Source organism: Leptodactylus fuscus, chromosome 2 (genome assembly GCF_031893055.1).
Source record: "Leptodactylus fuscus isolate aLepFus1 chromosome 2, aLepFus1.hap2, whole genome shotgun sequence".
In the NCBI taxonomy this organism is placed as follows: Eukaryota; Metazoa; Chordata; class Amphibia; order Anura; family Leptodactylidae; genus Leptodactylus; species Leptodactylus fuscus.
Genome location: NC_134266.1, coordinates 242,369,260 through 242,389,731, shown reverse-complemented (window position 1 = coordinate 242,389,731; position 20,472 = coordinate 242,369,260). Strand labels below are relative to the sequence as shown.

The 20,472-nt window shown below is 41.9% G+C and overlaps 1 protein-coding gene across 5 annotated transcripts in view; it reads left to right on the top strand.

Moving 5' to 3' along the window:
- NBEA (neurobeachin) overlaps positions 1-20,472 on the top strand; it is a 561,077-nt gene that overhangs the window by 169,660 nt on the left and 370,945 nt on the right. For all 5 annotated transcript variants that reach the window (XM_075265948.1, XM_075265946.1, XM_075265944.1 and 2 more), the window contains exons 9-10: positions 10,971-11,168; positions 13,311-13,444. In XM_075265948.1, coding sequence (XP_075122049.1) covers positions 10,971-11,168; positions 13,311-13,444 — 332 coding nt within the window. The remainder of the gene's footprint in view (positions 1-10,970; positions 11,169-13,310; positions 13,445-20,472) is intronic.

The window sequence follows — 20,472 nt, the reverse complement described above, 5'->3', positions numbered from 1 at the left end:
ATAATCGTTTTCTAAAATTTGCTTTAACTTCCTGAAATTGATTGCCTACCAATTCAGTGTCAAATTCCTCAAATTGTGAACCAATCAGTTCCTGTCTTCCATTGAAATGAATGAGAGTCAGATTTCAGCAGAATTTAAAGGGGAATTTGAGGTGGAATCTGCCTGAAATTCGGCATCAAATTCCTATAAGTGACCACATCCTTAAATGAGATCACGTGGATTTACACGGTCTTGATCTATATTTTACGAAGTAGTAGAAATTTGTCTTTAATAAGAAAATGTCTTTAATTGTATTAAAAATTACGTATATTTTCTTTCTCTTTAAAAAAAAAAAAAAAAAAAAAGTTACTTGCACTAGATAATTGAGTTGATATCCCCAAAAAGTGCCTCGTGCAGTACCTGAGAGGTTTTAATGAATTGAATTGGGCCATTACATGGCATTAAATCTTTCGATCAAACCCCGTAGGAACTATGCAATTCATTAAGTCTACTTGGTTGGCTGGAAGTATATAGCGAAAGAATCTGCCAACAAAACCAATGGAACAAAATTCCTAACATGATTAAATATGACATTCTTGGTTCACTTGGCAAAAGAAAAGGGGAAGAGATTTAAAATGTTTGATGTCTTTTTATTTCCAGCTAAATATAGACTGTTCCGAGTCTGAGAGAAAGAAATGGCATGCTTAATCTAATCACCTATTAGAGAGATCAGGGCCGGAAAAGTAAAGTTTTAAAGTGGTTTATTAAAGCGTAGTCATAGTCCCCATCCCTCAAGTAGAAGGAACATTAGTTCTTGTCTTAAAGCAAACTTGTTGGGTGATTTCTGCTGCCCTATCTGATAGAAGGATACCTTACAGGGAGAAAAGCTGAGCTTCTCTCCTCTATCATATAACCCTATATATCACAGAGCTCAGCTTCTCATTCTCTCTAATGTAAATCTAAATATTAAAGAGTTTAGCTTCTCTCCTTCAGTCATACATTGCTCTCAGGTAGGGCAGCAGAAATCATCTGATAGATTTAGTTCAATTCATACGAGTCATATATCCAACTCCTGCAAATTTTTTTGCATAGACTTTCAAGTGTTGTACCATAGGCCTTTCATCCACTTTCAATGCATAGGGTTGAGCTGTAATTCTAAACACTGAATCTCTGTTTTTGTGAAACAGTGCCACTCTTGTCAGTGGGCTATGTCTGGTATTGAGGCTCAGCCCCATTCATGTGAATCGGGATGAACTATATTCTCCATCTTTTTTAACTAAAACAAGAAATCCTTGTGTGTTTTCTGACTACCCAGGATTATTCTGTAGAGAGGGGATGATAAGCCTGATAGTTTCCTCAGCTCTGAGCATGTCGTAAGACAAATGCTGTTTGTCTTGGCACCTGACAGGTTTCATGTGTTTCAATTTCCACTTCAGATTGTGCTGTGTCTTCCTGCCGAACCCACATCTAGCATATTACAGTGATATAGAAAAGCATTGTATGGAATTGTATTTTCTAAGGTATCAGTTAAAGGAATTTTCTGCGACTATAATATTGATGAGCTATCCTTCCGATAGGTCATCAGTATCAGATTGCTGGGGATCCGATCCCTGGACGCCCACAAATCATATGCTTAAAGTGGTGCGTTCTGCATCCGAATGGCAGGCCATGTGTTATCAAAGTTATAAGTCACTTGGATTTTTTGTAGGTCACTTTCATTCAAGTCCATGGGGCTGAGCTGCAATTCCAGGTGCAAAAACTATACACTGTATGGTGCTGTGCTTAGCATAAAGTGTAGAAGCCGCAGCACTTATCTCTTTAAAATTATCGGTAAAGATCCCGGGATTTGGACTCCCAAAACACCCTTTAAGGGATCTTGTTAGAATTCCTGAAATATATTAGGGTCAAGGGACAAGCGTACACATTAGGGAGAGTGTGTTCCTACATAGGCGTATGGAGACTTACAAGTCATTCCTGCTCCACTAGGGATTCTGGGTAAAAAAAATATGCAAATCTATTCTCCAGGATGTAATTAGGAGAACAGTGCCTCTGTATGCTGCCCTCTAGTGGCAGCCTCCTTAACATCATGCATGACTCAGTTAAAATATATTAGTTATTCTTGTTAAAAAAGAGCCTTTATAATACTGAAATAATATAATTTTCTGCCCATCTTGGTGTTAACTTGTGTCTTTGCTATTCATCAAGGGATGTTACATCAAAGTTACATATTATACTGTAGATAATGGAGGGCAGCAGTGATGCTGAATGTGGATGACTACCATTCCCTGCACAGCTTGTATTGGAGCACTACTGCGAGGGAGGATTTAGATGGGGACAAGGATCCACGTTATATGCTTTGACTATATAGAATGAGAATACCTGCCTAGCTGTGAGGACGGGTGATGCAGCTTATTTTTCATTTTCTATTACATAATTTTCCGATTTTTTTGTTGGAGTAATGATTTGTACATCATTGTATCTTAACTCTCTTGCCTCTTGAAATAGAGGTCACCTTTCCATCACCTTCTTGCTTGCTTCGCCATCATTCAAGTTGTTACAGACACTTTCTTTATCTGTACAAAAAGAAATAAGAAAGCGACAAATAATGAAGCATTTTCTCTCCAAGATCCTAGTCATTCCTCTTAACAAGTACAGTAGATGTCATGGAGAACGCTTTGCAAGTACCTCTTGTTACATGCCAGTAAATAAACTTAACTTTCAATCTGTTTCTCTAACATTTACAGTAAGTGGATTCCCAGAGAACATTACTGTTCTGTCTATCCTGTAATGCTGTTGCGAGTGAGGTAAAGTGGTAAACTTTCCTTCACCTAGGCCTCAATTCTGAGATAAGATCAAAAGAACACCAGGGGCGCCTTAAGAGGCCTATAGCAGCAATGTCTAGACGGAGAAACATTGTCTGGGTTATCCAGTCAGAATAAATAGTTGTAAAAGGGATCAATGTGGTTAGAAGCTACAATAATACGAGTTAGGGGGACTATCAATATTCTTTAGAGAAATACATTGCTGACCAAAATCAACTGATCAGGCAAAACACACATCTGAGCTCACCTGGCAAGTAAATGTGCAGCTGAAGAAGAGCCTGTGGAGCTCGAAACGCGTTGTGCAGTACGTTTTTGTCCAATAAAGGTCATATATTTTATTCACCTTGTCGACACTCCAATCTGTGGACCAGAGAGCGCAGATGTCCATCTCTAGCCATTGGCCTCCTTCCTTCCCTTACCGTCTGGTCCTTGGTGACCAGTCTGTGGATTCTGAAGCCACCTCATCCTCTATGCTTCCATTGGTTTCGTGACTCATTCACAACACCTGAAGGTGTGGGACCAACTGGTCCATTTCTATGTACATTTTTATTTCCAACATCCATTGCAAACTTATCACCACTATAAGCACGCTCGGTGTTCTCCCCCTTTTTTGATATCTGCCATTTGTGATTGTAAGAGGGGTATGAAATGAAATGACTACAATCACAAATGGAAAGAATATGCAAATCTGTCTTCCATGATGTAATTAGGAAATCAGGTGCCTCAGTGTTGCAAACCAATAGAGAGCGCTCGCTGGAATGTGCAAGCCTGTCTTCCCTGATGTAATTAGGAAGACAGAATCTCAGTGAAATAACCCAATAAAGGCTGCTCCCTTTAACATCATGCTAGACCTTCCAAGAGGCCTTTGTTTTGCAATGATGCTGGGATTATTACCTGACTTCCTAATTACATCATGGAAGACAGATTTGCATATTCTTCCCATAGTCCCTTGCAAAGTGGAGTGCTAAAGGCTTAATAAGTCTCCACACACCTATATGGTGGTCTCTCCCCAAGGAGTGACGATACCCCCCTTACCCTGTCTAAGCCTCTCACCTCTACCAGGTTAGTCTTCTCTACACCGGGCTGACGAGATGCAATAACATTGAAATGGCCGTCCTCGGTTAGGAGACTATACCTGTTAATAATCCCAGCATCATTGCAAAACAAAGGCCTCTTGGAAGGTCGAGCATGATGTTAAAGGGAGCAGCCTTTATTGGGCTATATCACTGAGATTCTGCCTTCCTAATTACATCAGGGAAGACAGGCTTGCACATTCCAGTGAGCGCCCTCTATTGGTTTGCAACACTAAGGCACCTGACTTCCTAATTACATCATGGAAGACAGATTTGCATATTCTTTCATTTGTGATTGTAGTCATTTCAGACTAATGTTTATGGCCAGCTTTAGATACATTGATCCAGAAGAAGTCAAACCAGGATTCCAACCAAGCAGGTGTCAGATTATATTATCTGGGTATAAAGAGGGGGGTCGTGATATTTTGGCAGTAGATGGCATTTGCATGTGTTGCCTCGAGCAGCTTTGCCAATAACGCACTCCAATAATTATGGCTGGAAATCCCATTTCTTGTAAGAATCACAATCCATTTTTCTAACCTTCTAATGAATTGCTTGTTGCCGGTTGACTTATACGTTCCAGGAAGCCACTTGAGAGATGGGGAAGAAATTTCTGTCATTTTCTTCACTATTGTGTTGCTATTCTTACATTTCTACTGAGATAATGTACAGATGAAATGAGCAGCTTCCCCTCTGCCGCATGTAAACTCCTGACAAACACATTGCAAGTCAATGAACTCATGTTTTAAACACTTTCATTGTCTTGCGCGTTGTCTTCATGTAGCTGTCATCTGTCTGCAACATTTTAAAGAACCATGTCAAATGGAAATGACAGCTTGCTTTATGGAAGTCTCTTATCCGTTCATGCTCGGACAATTTGACAGCGAGCGGTTTCACGGCAGCTGTGTCAATCATTTCTGGCGATATTTTATGAAGGCAATTAAGTGTTACCTCTTGACACACAAAGAAAAGTTAAAAAGGGAAAAAAGAAGGTATTTAGAGTTAAAATAGTAGTATGTCATGATGCTTAATAGACTGTTTCCAGACGCCTAGTGTGGTGGAATGTCCTGAGTGCACCCGGGTAATGATCCATGTGATGTTCGCTCCTCCAAGGCCTTTCCATTACGGCCAGTGGTATTTGTTAAGACTCATAGCTATGCATGTGTAAACAGTCTTCTGAAAATGCTTCTGTTCATCTGACTGTATAAACCGTGGTGGGCCGGGCGCTGATTGAATTACTGCTAGCTTTCTGTGCTCTGTTAATATCTTTGATCATTGTTTGCAGCCTCCGGAGTTTAGCACAAAAGTTATTCCTGTGTTTTTTTCCACTTTCTTCCTATCAACCTTCTTAAGACTTGGTTTCCTTAAATGCGTACATAAGACATGCCTCTATTCTACATTATTATTATTATTATTATTAAGACTTGTAGTGGCAAACTGGCTTAAAGGGGTTGTTCGGGATTAGGCTATTCAGCTCCGTTTCCTCTTCTCAGACCAGTGACATCACGTCTATATGTTACATGGCCATGCTGCAGCTCAATTCTTTTCAAATGAATCGGGATACAATGTAAGAAGTTGTGCTTGGTATTAGTCCTGGATAATAAGGAATCTCCTACAAAGAATAAGCAAAAAAGAGTTAGAATATAACTTAAAATATTCTCCCTAAAGCTGTCAACACAAGATCAAAAATTAAAATTGTGCCAAAATGCCAGACATACAAATATATGGTAAAAAGCTATATGGCAAGCTATAGCAGTCCAGCTATCACACTGACAACGAGGTAAGTCAAAAGGCAAATACCTAGAGAAATGAACTCCGGATCCTGTAACCACAGCTCTGTTTGAGTTGGGCTGATCTTCTCAGGGTTCCAAAGGTAACAGGTACTGGAGTTAGTCTTAGGGTGCATTCACGCGGAGAAAAATTGCGCTGAAAAAGGGAAAAGGAACCCATTGAAGTCAATGGGAGTCTTTGTTTTTCAGCACTGAATCTAACGCGGATTCCACAGCAAATTCAGCGCCATTTTCCTTCATGTGAATGCACCCTTAGGCAGCCAGAACAGTAATTTTCAGATCAGGTGATATGTCCCATGTGGATCCTTCTTACACTAATCTGGGCTTCACCCTTACCCTGTATTCGAGTTGTCATATCCCACCGACATAGACCTAGTTCCTATGGCTCTGTCATATCCCACCACCAAAATTTCTTCTTAAAGGGGTTGTCCCATAACAAAGATCCTATCTATACTGCTAGTTTATGTGGATATAAGACTTTTCCTAAATACATTGCTTTATCAAAACTGCTTTGTCTGGCTGCTATCTTAATTTTTTCACTTCATTGTTGACACTGCGTTTCTATGGCCCTTGGGATTATCTGCTCATTTGTCAAGTGACGTAGCTGCCTGCTCTCAGTGGGGAGGAAGAGGCTAACAAGCAACGGAGCTCCTTATATAGGGGAGGGGGAGGTGAGAGGTCTGGTATTACTGTGCTGTCTATCTTCAGCTTTTCCACTTATCAGCCGGTTTAATTGAATTTGTCTGATAAGGGCTGAGATAAGGAGTCCGTTACCCCTGTATGTAATGCAAGCTGACTCAAATCCAGCTCTGCTACATCAGTTTCCACATCAGCATCATACTGTGGATCATAACAGTTAGCAGAGCAAGTGAAACCCTGTCCACCAATGTGCGAGAAATCCAGGAAGTGAAGAGAGTACAGAGCCTTCAGGCTGCAGAACAAGAGTTATGGGAATACCCCTTTAACCACTTTTATGCTGATCTAGGGTAGGCTAGTGACATAGTTAGCTTACCTTATTTGTGCCAATTTAATGCTATGGTTTGTTGTAAGCCTGAAAGGCATAAGCAAGGCCTGCTGTTGTCACAACGTATCTAGATTTAATGTGATTTATTAAAGTTGAAGCTCCTTTTTTGTTCAGGAAAGTGTAGCCTTGCTGCCAAGGGAATTGACGTTTATGAGGGTTGTCCAAGATCTTTCTTTTTATGGCCTATCCTTTGTATAGACCATAAATATCTTATTGTTCAACAGCTGGCCCCAGCACAGTCAACTGTTCAGGGGTGTATCTGGTCAGTGGGAGCTGGTCTGTAGTAACAGTGCCCGGCCTGGACAACCCAGTTAATCTAATTGCAGATAAGCCATTTGGTGCACCTAGGGTTACCAGTGCATTTCAGAGCACCCATTCTCCCTTGTGATCACCACTTAGTGCCAACACCTAACACCAAGGTCTATAGGTTCCGATGTTCAATGACCACTGGCACAAACACATGTGGTATAGAAGTAACACCTGTCACGGTAGACTCACTTTCAGGTAGTGTTAATCATGAGCAAAGTCGGTCGAAAACTTGTATTATGTCTGGACCAGAAGATTATCTGGTGTGGTGGTGTGAGGGAACTGTCCCAATAGATGATGTGACGGGATAAGGTTGAGAGGTTTGGAACGTGCTGGATTTCAATGTATCTGTTCATACAGTAGCTGAGTCACCCCCAGAAATGTCAGGTAGTAGCTTATTCTTATATTCTCCAGACTTGACATGGAGATGAGGAATATAGTTCATCATAAACCTCCCCAACATGTATAGTACTGTTTAATATTCTGCCCCACCCCCCCATAATGCTACCTTACCCCAAGAACAACCAGGAGACATTGCTGGATTTTAAATTTGGCCTGTAAGGCTGATTTATTTAACAAACCTAGTTGTAACGCTATACCATAAACACACCATACCACCAGAACGGGCAGTACATATAAATATCATAAACAACAAGTCACATAATAACCATCTGAACTACAAAATAGCCCCCAACTGTCTACCTAAGAGTTAGAGGCGTTACCCAGGCGCACAAGCCCCACCTTGGGTTAATTTTGATCTCTAGCAGACCTCCACCTGAAACCCCAATAGGGACCCTAGCCCAACGAGGGGTCCTTTCAGGCCTTCTTACTCCACCAACCGGATCATTATACCAGGGATGAGATCCTACCAACAGTACAACGAGGCCTCTCACCCATATTCCCCATGCCAAACCCACACTGAAACTCCAAAACCAAAAGGGGCGGGTGGGTGGGCCACTGCTTGGTGAGTAACAGTCTAGACTGACCCCAGACTGACTCTCATGCTCCTCTGCACACGGCTTAAGTGCGCCGCTCATTTAGACACTACACGTGTCCGAGTGTGGTACTTCAAGACAGAGCCCATTGATTTCAATGGGAAGCGCGCATATATCGGCATATACCTAATACCTCTGACTACTCGCATTATTTTCCTCGCTCACACTGCCCTGGTTCTTATCCCCTTCGTTCCCTGTTCCTCACCCCTGTCATGTAGGCCCCATCCCTTGCCTGAGGCCTTGTCTTAAAACACTTGCACCCTCAACCATAGGAATCCCTGGCAGAAGCCAATGGCTGCCTCATAGATATAGGCACAATCTTTGCCATCTCATCTGCGTTGGATCCACAAGCATATTAACAGTGGAATAAGCGCTGAAATCCAAGTGAAAATTTTGTGTGAATAAGCATTTTTTAATATATTTTACACCTTACTCAACAGCTTTGAAAGACCAGAAATAAGCCAAATTTAACAAAAGATATGCAAATATTTTGTACAAAAAGTTTGTCTCCTTGTAGGTGAGAAATCACATTTCAAAACTTGTGTACATTGAAGTAATAACCCGACTGCACGTTTCTACCAGAGTCAATATTCCTATGCCTGTGTTGTGGGCTTCAGATGTAGCATATAAAAGTCAAAAGCGTCTTCGAAGCCTAGAGATCTGTGATGGATTCATCGTGCCTTTGTGATCTGGCACATTTTGTGCTGACTCATAAATTCAAGCGCCTTTTGACACTGTTGACAAATCTCCATTCATTTGCCTTAGCTCAGGTTAGATATTGGCGAAGACGCTTTTCTTTAGAGATATGTTTTATATTGATTTTTTAAGAACTGCTTTTGTCAAGAGAGAATTGCTATCGATATCTCATTGCCGTAATATAGCCGTGCTAGAGGGAATGCTTGTACTTTGCTAATACACTACCAAATGTCGGAGGAATGGATATCTATAGTAGTCCAATGTGGGTCCCACCCATTGGAAGAGCAGTAACCTCTGGAAACAGAAGAAGAGAGGATGAGGATAGCAGTTTGTGTTTGTTTCCATTGAATGTTTTCAGCAACAGGCAAGCATGCAAGGAAGGCAAGGACTCTTAGCACACTCTCAGCTTTGCTGGTTTGTGCCCTAGTGCCAGAGATATACTGTAGGTGCCACTAGTTTTAGCACTGATATCCCTCCACTGTCAGAAGGATGAGCCTTTCAGCCTAGCGCCATTGCTGGGCTGTGAGGAATGCCACCCCACCCTCTGACAGTACAAGGCTATGGAAGAGCAGTGTTCCTCATACTGAACATTAAGTCCCGCCCTTCTGACAGTGAACGGATATCTGTGCCAAAATGTCATCAATATTTCTGGCACCTGGATGCATGCCAGCAAAGATAAAAGTGCACTGAATTCAGTCTGCTGCCTAGCATTATATAATACTGCCGATCTGCAAGGACATGAAAGTCCGCTTTAAAGGGATTCTACCACTAAACCAACATTTTTTCTAATTACCATGTCAGAAAAGCCTTAAGAAAGACTATTCGTCTCCTACCTTGCTCAGTCGCCTCCGGCCCGCCGTTCCGTAGAAATACAATTTTTTACCGGTATGCAAATGAGTTATCTCGCAGCAATGGAGGCTGGCACCAGCGCTCAAACAGCAATGGGGGCGTCCCCATCGCTGCCAGAGAACTGTCTCCAGCGACGCCTCCATCTTCAGCTGCATCCTCCCCTTTTCTTGTCGTCTTCCCTCTGGGTCAACTCCGACACCCGCGCAGTCAGCTCTGCCAGTGAGACACAAGTAGAGCCGGCTGCGCATGCCGGCCGGCAGCCATTGTTGGGAGGACGCTCTTGCTCTTGTAGTTCAAGAAAAATGGCCGCAGGCCAGCATGCGCACTCGTCTCTGCTGGTTTTTCACTGGCAGAGCCAACTGCGCAGGCGTCGCAGTTTGACCCAGACGGAAGACAGAAGAGGCGGCTGCAGCTAAAGATGGAGACGTCGCTGGAGACAGTTCTCTGGCAGCAATGGGGACTCCCCCATTGCCGTTTGAGCACTGGGGCCCGCCCCCATTGCTGCGAGATAACTCATTTGCATACCGGTAAAAAACGTTTTTTCTACGGAATGGCGGGTCGGAGGCAACTGAGCAAGATAGGAGACGAATAGCCTTTCTTTAAGGCTATTCCGACGTGGTAATTAGAAAAAATGTTGGTTTAGTGGTAGAATCCCTTTAAAGAGGTTTTCCAGGATTAGGAAACATGGCTGCCTTCATCTCAGTAAATGTTCTCATATTCATTGGTCACATGTCAATGCTACTGCTTAGTTCACTTAAAAAGGACCTTTCATCTCCTCCACCAATTCAAGTTTTTAGCCACTGCTACTTGGCGCCGCTCCACTAATTCTGGCACAATTGGGATTTTTTTTTCCATAGGAATTTCTGTGCCTGATGTGCTATTTAAGCTCTGTACTGTCAGGTGGGCGGTGTCAGGCAGGGGGTGTGAGTCAGAGCTCCAATCCGAGGCAGCCAGTGTCAGAGTTCAGAGTCACACCCCCTTGTCTGCTCCTGCCTGACACCGCCCTCCTAACAATACAGAGTATAAATAGCATATCAGACACCAAAACTAATAACATTGATTGCTCAGGAATGGTGGGGGCATAGAAAAATTCCAACTGTGCCAGAATCAGTGGAGCAGCAGCAGCTATTAATCGATATAAAGAGCTGGACATGTTGGGGGTGGTGAAAGGTTCTCTTTAATGTGAATGAGACTGAACTACTCAGTGCCCAATGGAGATGATGTCACTTCTTGAGATGAAGATAGCAGCCATGTTTTCTACACAACCCCTTTAACAATAAGCATTAAAACTGGTTTATGTTTTTTCCTTGAATATACATGCAGAATTTATGTGGTTTTTTTTTGTTTTTCTTTTTACCAATATTGGTATTGTCGTGAATATATTGAGTCTTTAAAAAAAATTTTTAAAAAATTAAACTGTTGCCTTTTCTATGCAGAGTACGTTCAAGTTTAAGTCCGAGAGTGACATCCATCTGGCCGAGCACCACAAACAAGTCCTTTATGACGGAAAACTTGCCAGCAGTATAGCATTCACTTACAACGCAAAGGCCACTGATGCCCAGCTTTGCCTTGAATCGTCACCAAAGGAAAACCCCTCCATATTTGTGCATTCTCCCCATGCACTGATGTTACAGGTAAGTCACTGGGATCAATGGGATTAGTCACACAATGATCATAACATCCATCACGGCTCTAGAAGAAAATAAAGGCAGGAACATTGTTTAATTTATTATATTTTTTTCTGTTTTCTGCCTTATTTATTTGCCGTTTAATCATGTTTTTAAAATTTTTTCAATATATAATGTGAATTGTAAAGGTCACCTATGTTTCTCAAGGGTAAAACACTACAAACCTAATAACTCAATGGGGTTCTTTTTTAATCTGGGGATGGGTTAGTCTTGGGTCAGTAGGAGCTCCTTGGAGGACGGTGGTTTTAGCTATTTTGTGCTGCTAAACAGCTGACCGTGCACACATTCACGGTATGATTTTTAGAGAATGCCAAGGCAGAGAGGAGACACATCTGTTGCTTACCGACCCATAACATCACATTCTCAAAATAGCTTCTGCTTCAGACAGATTCATATTACATCTTGCCCATTCTGCTTAAAGAGTAATGACATTTGAAGGAATAGAGAGAGGCCTACTTTTCAAAGGGAATGATCGTGTAGCATTAGATGGACTCAGGAACCGCTGAATGGAATGCCCAAAGGCTTACAGATATATAGTGTTAACTTGCATTGCATGTTGGCATATATGTAATTACATCAGAAAGAAGTACAGGGTGGTATTGTGGCTGGCACCGCTGGGTGCTCTTCACTGTCTACATTCATTTTGTTTACTTTCCCCTTTTTCTTATGGAATTCTTTTCAACACTTTGATCACTTTGTCTGTGGCTGTGTGCATACTGTATAGTGTACTTCACAATGTATTGTATGTATTTGCTACATGAGTGCATTAAAGGGGTTGTTGGGGATTTTCTGGAAATTTAGGGCAAACCAAAATAAATAAAAAAAAAAAAAAAAAAAAAAAAAATTTTTACTTACCCATGAAAGATAGTTCTTCAGCCCCAAATGGATCTTTTTCTACAGAATAGTATGCCATCTTTGAGGTCTGACAACCAGGCCTTGTGCAGATCACGTGGTGCAGTGGACAGGGACTGCATAGTAATCGGAGAGACGTTGCAGCACTGTTCACTGTATGGCAGTAATTCTGGGGAATATCAGTTCTGTTTCTGTTACTTCAATAGGAGTGCTTGCAAGTGATCCCCATCCCCTGCAGCGGCTTCTGGCACCTGTAGGCTGCTGGAACAGCTGATCTGTACTGGGCCTGACTGCTGGACTCCAACAGATCACATATTGATGACCTAGCTGTTCCTGCGAAAACTTTTTCTAGTGAGACAGATTCCATTTTTCTAATATCTAACTTTCTTTTAATAGACAACCAGCTGCAAAGTTCTCCCTAGCTGAGCAGGGGAAATCCTTATATTTGTATTGCCAGTATGTAGAGCTGTAGAAAAGCGGTTTTGGTGTCATATGAAAGCTTGCTACCAAGATTGAAGTACTAGCTATAGAGGAAATCGGAACATTTAATGTGTAGTACTTGCAGCATATAAAAATCATTTTCCTGACTTTGGTTTGATACCAGATCTACCTTCTTAGGTGGTATAAAACCAAAGATACAGCCATTTTAGGTCACCCTTTGGCAAATGTTACCTCTGTACACACATTATGTCTATAGGTATAGGCGACAGATTTTCCCTGTCGATGCTTAGTTAGAGCATTGTAGTTGGAGAGTTTAAAGCCTGTTTTCTATTAAAAGAAAGTTAAATAGGTTAAGCTAGTGATAAATGATAAGCTAGTGATATTTAAAAAAAAAATGTTCAATGAACATCCCCCTAAACGTGAGCTATAAAACCCCCACAACACAAACACTTACTTTATTTGTTGTTAACACCAACCAGTTAGGGCCCCTTCACACGGCGTAAGTGCGCCGCTCATTTAGACACGTATACACGTGTCCGAGCGCGGCACTTCAAAACAGAGCCCATTGGTTTCAATGGGAAGCACGCGTATATGCTGATATACGCGCACTTCCCATTGAAATCAATGGGCTCTGTTTTAAGCGCCACGCTTGGACACGTGCATACGTGTCTAAATGAGCGGCGCGCTTACACCGTGTGAAGGGGCCCTCAGACTACAAAATGGACGACATGATTTAACCGTCTGATCAATGTATAGTCTATGTAATCTAAAGCTGATGTTTTTCTTCCTATCCAGGACGTAAAAGCTATAGTAACACACTCAATACACAGCGCGATCCATTCTATCGGGGGCATCCAGGTTCTCTTTCCACTTTTTGCGCAACTGGACAATCGGCAGCTTCACGACAGTCAGGTGGAGACGACGGTCTGGTAAGGATTTCTTTTGCTATGTAAATCTCGCCGGGGCATACAATACGTTTCTGTATTTTCGGATTAGTAGTGGGCAGATTCTATCACAGATTGAACTCGAGGTCTGTAAATGGATTGTGGGTTTTAATTGATTAGTGTCGGCCATTTCATCTGCAGAAGACAATAGATTTTGCAATCTTCCGAGTAAATGCACTCATGGGAATGCACAGCGAGCACTAAGAGATTCTCCAATCGTAAAAGGTGTATTGATTTATTTTCAATGCGGCTTTCGAGGGTTACCACAGACCGTTTAGTCAGAACATATTATAGAGGATTTAAGTAATGCGGAGGATATGCATATTACTGACAAAGGAAATGGTGATCATATTTTAAGATATATTTAAAGGTCGTCCATTTTACGGTTTCATGAATTATCCTTTATCCAGCTGTCTTATTGCGGTTTCCTTGGTCTTGACTGGCCCTCTGTTTTCCAAAGGGTCCCTGTTGAGCAGCTGATGGTGTATTTTATCATGGGGACTTGGCAGGTACCCAGCACACAGGCCGCAGGCTACACTTCATACCTTCCTGACTTTGTGCTAATGAATGCATACATTAGGAAATAGACGGCATAGATTGCTGTTGACAAACCCTTTTTATTTCGCTGTGTAAGGCTGCATTAACACGACAGTATATGTGGATGGATCCCTGAGAAAATATATTCTCTCCAAACCTATACTTTTCAGTGAATGAGCCTGGACTACAAAATTGACAGAAATAGGACCTGTCATGAGTTTTGTATCCAGGCCCGCAACCCTTTGAAACATATGGTTGTGTATGGGGCCATAGAAAAGATGGTCTTAAAAGAATGTATAGCACACCGACCAAAAATATGTTCATCTTCTTGAAGCCCAAGGATTAGTGTAGTTTGTAGAAGGTGTCCACCATGAATCTGAGCCTATTAAGCAATGGAGTTGGTGAAGGTGAGGAAAGGTCCTCTTTACATGGATTCTTCAAGACTTGGATACTGATATGGTCTATCCTAGGATAAGTCATATACATTATCAGATTGTTGGGGGTCTGATAACTGGCACCCTGTTTGATCAGCTGCACTCAGCATAGTGTACAAAGTCAGAAGCAGACTGCTCCATACACTGTATAGTGTTCAGGGCGCGCTGTTGTAGTTAACCGCCCATATGCTTGAATTCAGGTTAGGCCCTTGTTTGAAAGAAATAAACCATCATTTTCTAATCATTTAAATGCCTGTATATTATTTTTAACAATTATTATTAGTTTTGGTTCGAAAAACTGCAATAGCGGACTAGAGAACCAGCTTGTGGGACTTGGGGGGGAGGGGGTGACTGCAGCCCCCTTCAAATTACAGTCAATCCCTGGAGGTCCCAGCTGCATGGAATTTGTAACCTGGAAGCAAACGTTCAGTTCTCCTTCACCCTTCATGGTGTCTGTTAAAATGAATGGTCTGTCTCTTCAATTTATGGCCATGTTGGGTCCTCCATGATGAAAGACGCACTTGGTAGCCGCTTCTTACTCTAGCAAACTAATAGATTAATGAATGAGGGACTCTGTGCTATTAAGAATGCTGTAATATAGCATCTAAGAAAGCAGTTTGTAAAGTAGGTAACCCTTTAGCCTCAAGCTAGTCTTCAGTACAATGTGTCATATACACTATTAATATACAGTAGCATCTAGCCGCTGCAGGGTAAGGTGTCTGACAGTATTACAGATATATATATATATATATATATATATATACACCAGCAGCTCCTCTAAGAACAGGATGGCCTTGGTTATTATTAGTTCAGCTCTGCTGCCAAGTGCTTTCTATTTCAACAATGTAAATATCCTAGAAAGCTAGACAAATATGGCTCTTAGACGGGCTGAGCAGGTGGTAACCACCCGGTGCCCGCATGTCCTCATCCACTAATGTAGAATTTGAAGATGAACTTTCCACTACTCTTATGCTTCAGTGCACTTCATATGCAACAGAGTATAATACCGCACGGTTTATTTAAAAAGCGGCCACTTCCTGTTTACCAGTATGCCCCGGTCATAGGGTTCATATATTCTTTTCTTAGAAAAAATTGGCCATAGCTTTTAGATCATTGTTGGATGAACAAACCTATTTCTACAGGACCAGTAGACCATGTAATAGGTATGGAGATGACACGCCCTCTTGACTACTTTTTTGGCCGACAGGCATCTATTGTGTATGGCCACTTTGGCCTGAGTTCACATTTGCACCTCAGGAAAGGCTAGAAATCATGGAAGATTTTTCTCTCTTCCTGTTTCAGTATAAAAACGTTGGACACCCAAACCCCATTATAGTCTACAGTGTGGCGGACTCAAACGTCCTCCATGTATCTGTATGGGACTAGATAGCTTAATATTGTGTTGGGGACATTAAAGGATACCTGATTTTTTTGAAAATGTGAAATATGTGCAGGGTCTTTCTGGGCAGTCTGTTCTATGACTATACAAGTCTTCATACATGGTTCCCTATGAGTTTTTCTGCTACGAGTAATCACAATATAGCTGAAATAATTTTTATATTTCTCTCTCAAGCAGGGGATGAGTACAATAAGGAGCAGGCTGACCCCCTTTATCTGTCCATTACTAATACTGTTATTCCATCCTGCCATGAGAAGCTATACACTCACAAACAAATAGCTAAGAAAAACCCAAGTGACCATAATATAGGAAATCCAGGAACACTGGACTGTAAATACAGGGCACATACATGCAGCCAAGCAGCTAAAACAGAAGAAAAAAACACGGTCACTATAGCTGCTTGCTGCCTGTGAATAACATGCCATCTATAACCATACAAACAGCCAGTAGTATATACGCGTAAATAGAAAACTTTTTTTTACATTGTAAGCCGTGAGATTTGCTGCATCTTTAGTCCTTTGCACAGAGCAGTTTGCAGACATGCTGTGAGGAGAATCAGCCACTCCCATCTGCATTCACTGTGTGAAGAGGGAAAAGCACCTTACCCTCTGCAAATTAGCTAGAATGGAGACACCTAGTGGCAGGAACTTTAGAGCGTTTTTTTTTTTCAGGCACAAAACAGCCACATTTTGGTCTAAAATCAAATGATCTAACAAATGATACTAAATTGTCTGAAAAAAACCCTAATTTAAGTTGCTTTGTTCTGTGTGGAGTGGCGCTAATTTGGGGAGGGGGGAGCACAGTACAACGCCCCTGAGTGTCCCCACTGAGATTGAACACTAACATCAGGGACATACACTGATACCAGAGCTATCTGCCTCGGTTTTCCATTCAGTGGCTGCTGAGAATAGCTAATCGGCAGGGGTCCCCAATGTGGGACCCCTGCCAACCATATATTGATGACCTATCCTAAGGACAGGTCTTCAATATCATTTTCCAGAAAAACTCCCTTAATAGTTTATACTCATGTAATGGCTGATGCCATGCTGCATTTTATTCTCTGATGTCTGCACGGAGCACATTCGGCTACTTTAGCGTCTTTAGAAACATAATGGTTGTTATGGATACACAACCTAAGCTATGGCCTTTATACCATGTTGTCAGCAGGCCTGTAGCAACAAATCTGTCTCAGACTACTCAGATCTTCAGATGAAGCCTTTGTGGCATCGTGATGTCGGTAGAAAAGCTTCGGTGGCAATATTAATCAAGATATTTCCATACCAAAAATGGCCGCAGAACAGGATACACTGAACGTTGGGCTTCTCCATTGGCTATATGACTGTGTGTACACTAGGAGGTTTATACCAGGAGACTCTCCCAATGTATTCTTCCAATGGAAGGTTTCAAGGTCTCCCTGTATAGGCATTGAGTGGGATACATCACTGAGAGGTTTCCATTGGACTGCATGGATTGGCAATTAACCCCACATCCTGCCCCGACCCAATAAAGACCAATACACAGAAATTCCATTTATGTGGGCAGAAGAGCGGCTATAGCTTTAATTTAATTTTCTTATAACATTTAACCATAACTTGAAAAACAGAACTGTTGTTCACTAAGGGTCGTGAATGGGGTTGAGCCGATCTTGAGATTTCAGGATCGTTTTTAAAATCCTATTTTCGATCATTTTCCAACCGATCCCAATCATGATCGTGAAATTTGGTCAGTCGCCGATCGGGATCCGATCTTTCCTGATCCCGATCGCTCAACCCTAGTTACTTTATGTTTATGGAGTAGGGGTGAGCCGATCTTGAGATTTCAGGATCGTTTTTAAAATCTGATTTTCGATCATTTTCCAGCTAATCCCAATTGTGAAATTTGCTCAATCGCCGATCGTGATCCGATCTTTCCCGATTGCTCAACCTTAGTTGTGAATGATGCCAATTAGAGATGAACGAGTACTGTTCGGATCAGCCGATCCGAACAGCACGCTCGCATAGAAATGAATGGACGTAGCCGGCACGCGGGGGGTTAAGCGGCCAGCCGGCGTCAAAGCGGAAGTACCAGGTGCAGCCATTCATTTCTATGGAGCGTGCTGTTCAGATCGGCCGATCCGAACAGTACTCGCTCATCTCTAATGCCAATTTTTTTATATAATGGGAGGGATAAAAGCCGTTCCAGCACAAGCCCCCAAATGTATGGCGGTAGGATGCTCTTCTAGCATATGCCAATCAAATTGGCCCTTTAGATGCTTGTGGTGTGAACTACAAGCAGTGGTGAACAATATGGCTGCACTTGTTGCCACTTTGGCCACTTCTCTTATTTCGGAATTTGGGTAGAAATCTTCTTTAAGTAGAGAATCTCTTTAAAACTTCTTTTTGATCTGGCCTTCAGTCAGTTTACGTGCTCCTTCAGCTAAAGTGTAGTAGATCCATCCTTCAAAGAAGAAAAAAAATCTATCAACTTTTCATGTCAACTTCTCAAGAACTTGCTATAGAATTCTGACTTGGAAACATCTAGAAGACCATCTAAGGTATTCCAAGCTGGATATACCCTTCAGAAGACGAGATATCAAAAGTCTGTATCAGAAAAATGAAGTATATTCTGTAGTTCACAAGCTCTGTAAAAAATGAACATATTGAACCAAAAGTGGCCTCTGTCCTTGTGTGAATAGCTGTGCCTCGCCGTGCTGCTGGGGCTGCCTTAGTTGTACATTTAATAGGAATTTTTTCAAGACCTTCTTTAATATAATATGTGAAATATCTAAACTCTGATGTAACAAATCTCTCGGAGGGCTCGAGGCAGACGCTTTTCAAATGCTTTATATAAACTTTCTGTTCATTGCTTTTTCTCCCCAAGGAAATCGCTTCCTTCTCTTGGAGGCCGAATAATCTTCTTAGCAGCGAGAGCACCACAGTTACAGAAATATGACAGATTATTGGTGGTATAATGTGGAATTTTGCAGTTGCAAATGGTTTCTTTAAAGTGCTTAGTTGAACACATGTTGCTAAATCCATTCTAAAATTGCGTGTTTTTAAGAGGAATTATTTTAGAATTTGTAGACGTAAAATGCCGCACATGCGGTTACCGGCAATAGGATTTGGGATAATAGACAAAGATCAGACGATGATCACTTATATCATTATTATTATTATATTAGCTCTCTAAGCTCTCGTTTTCTGTGTCCATGGGAGAAGTGAAGCAGTCACTTGTCGATAATTGAATATTCTGAAGTTCTAACTTTTGCGCACAGGCCACTTGGCCATATCTTGTGCTTTTGTGTATGTAACACTATAACGCATAACTTGGTGCAGTGACTAAAGAGCGGTCTAGACAATCGAAAATATTTTATAATTACTATTAAAGGGGCTCTATCAGCAAAATCATGCCGATAGAGCCCCACATATGCGTGAATAGCCTTTAAAAAGGCTATTCAGGCACCGTAAATGTTATATTAAACTACCCCCCTGTTTTAAACTAATACCCTAAAAAAGAATGTTATCTACTTACGGATCATGCACGCTGGGCGGGCATTCAGGGTGTGTCTTCTTCTTCATTCCCGCCTCTTCTTCCTCCGATGTCCTCCGGTCCCGTCCTCCTCCGGCGCTCGCTCGCGGACACTGATATAAAAAAATGGCCTGGGCGCATGCGCAGTAGCATGCGGCTTCTACTACGGCTACTGCGCTTGCGCCCAGGCCATTTTTTTTTATCAGTGTCAGTTCGCGAGCGCTGGAGGAGGACGGGACCCGAGGACCTCGGAGGAAGAGGAGGCGTGGATGAAGAAGATGGCGCACCCTGAATGCCTGCCCACCGTGCACGATGCGTAAGTAGATAACATTCTTTTTTAGGGTTTTATTTTAAAACTGGGGGGGGGGGTAGTTTAATATAACACTTACGGTGCCTGAATAGACTTTTTAAAGGCTATTCACGCATGATTTTGCTGATAGAGCCCCTTTAAGTTTTTTTTATTATCGTTAATTTTGTTTCTGCATTGTTCACCTACCTTCATGCTCTTGTGGTGACTGCGCAGGGTACTACAGCTTTGTCTGTGAACTGTACAGCGCTAAGTCAATGGTGTGCAGTTACACTGAGCCATGTAAACCATAGAAAGGCTGATCAGCCGGGGGGACGAGAATTGGACGACAGATAATCTGATTTTCATAGCTTATCCTAATAATAAGCCATGAATATGATAAAGTCAGGGACCTCTTATGCGCAATGCCCCTACAGTAAAGATCCTGCTGAATGTCCACTGGGACGGTCAGTAGTGTTTTTCAGAATTAAATCCTCATGGTAAAAAGGACTTAGAAAACTTTGACATTTCCTGCAGATTTACTAATAAAGGGTAGTCCAGGGTTGGATAAGTGTTTCAGGATTTCGGGAATTATTTACATTTTTTGCTGTAAGTAATTATCTTTGGGAACTGGGTCAATGAATCAAAGCGAATGCTGAGTCGTGGAATCAGAGACCGCCATACAGGTGCTTGTCCCCAAGACACAATAGAGTTGCGGATTGAGGGGGCATAAACATGGAATAAAGTGAAGCTGATTCTGCCACGATAACTAGCATCAGAATCAACGCTGATAAAAAGACTCCCATTGACTTCAATGGGTTCCGTTTTTTTCCACACGGAACACATTGAA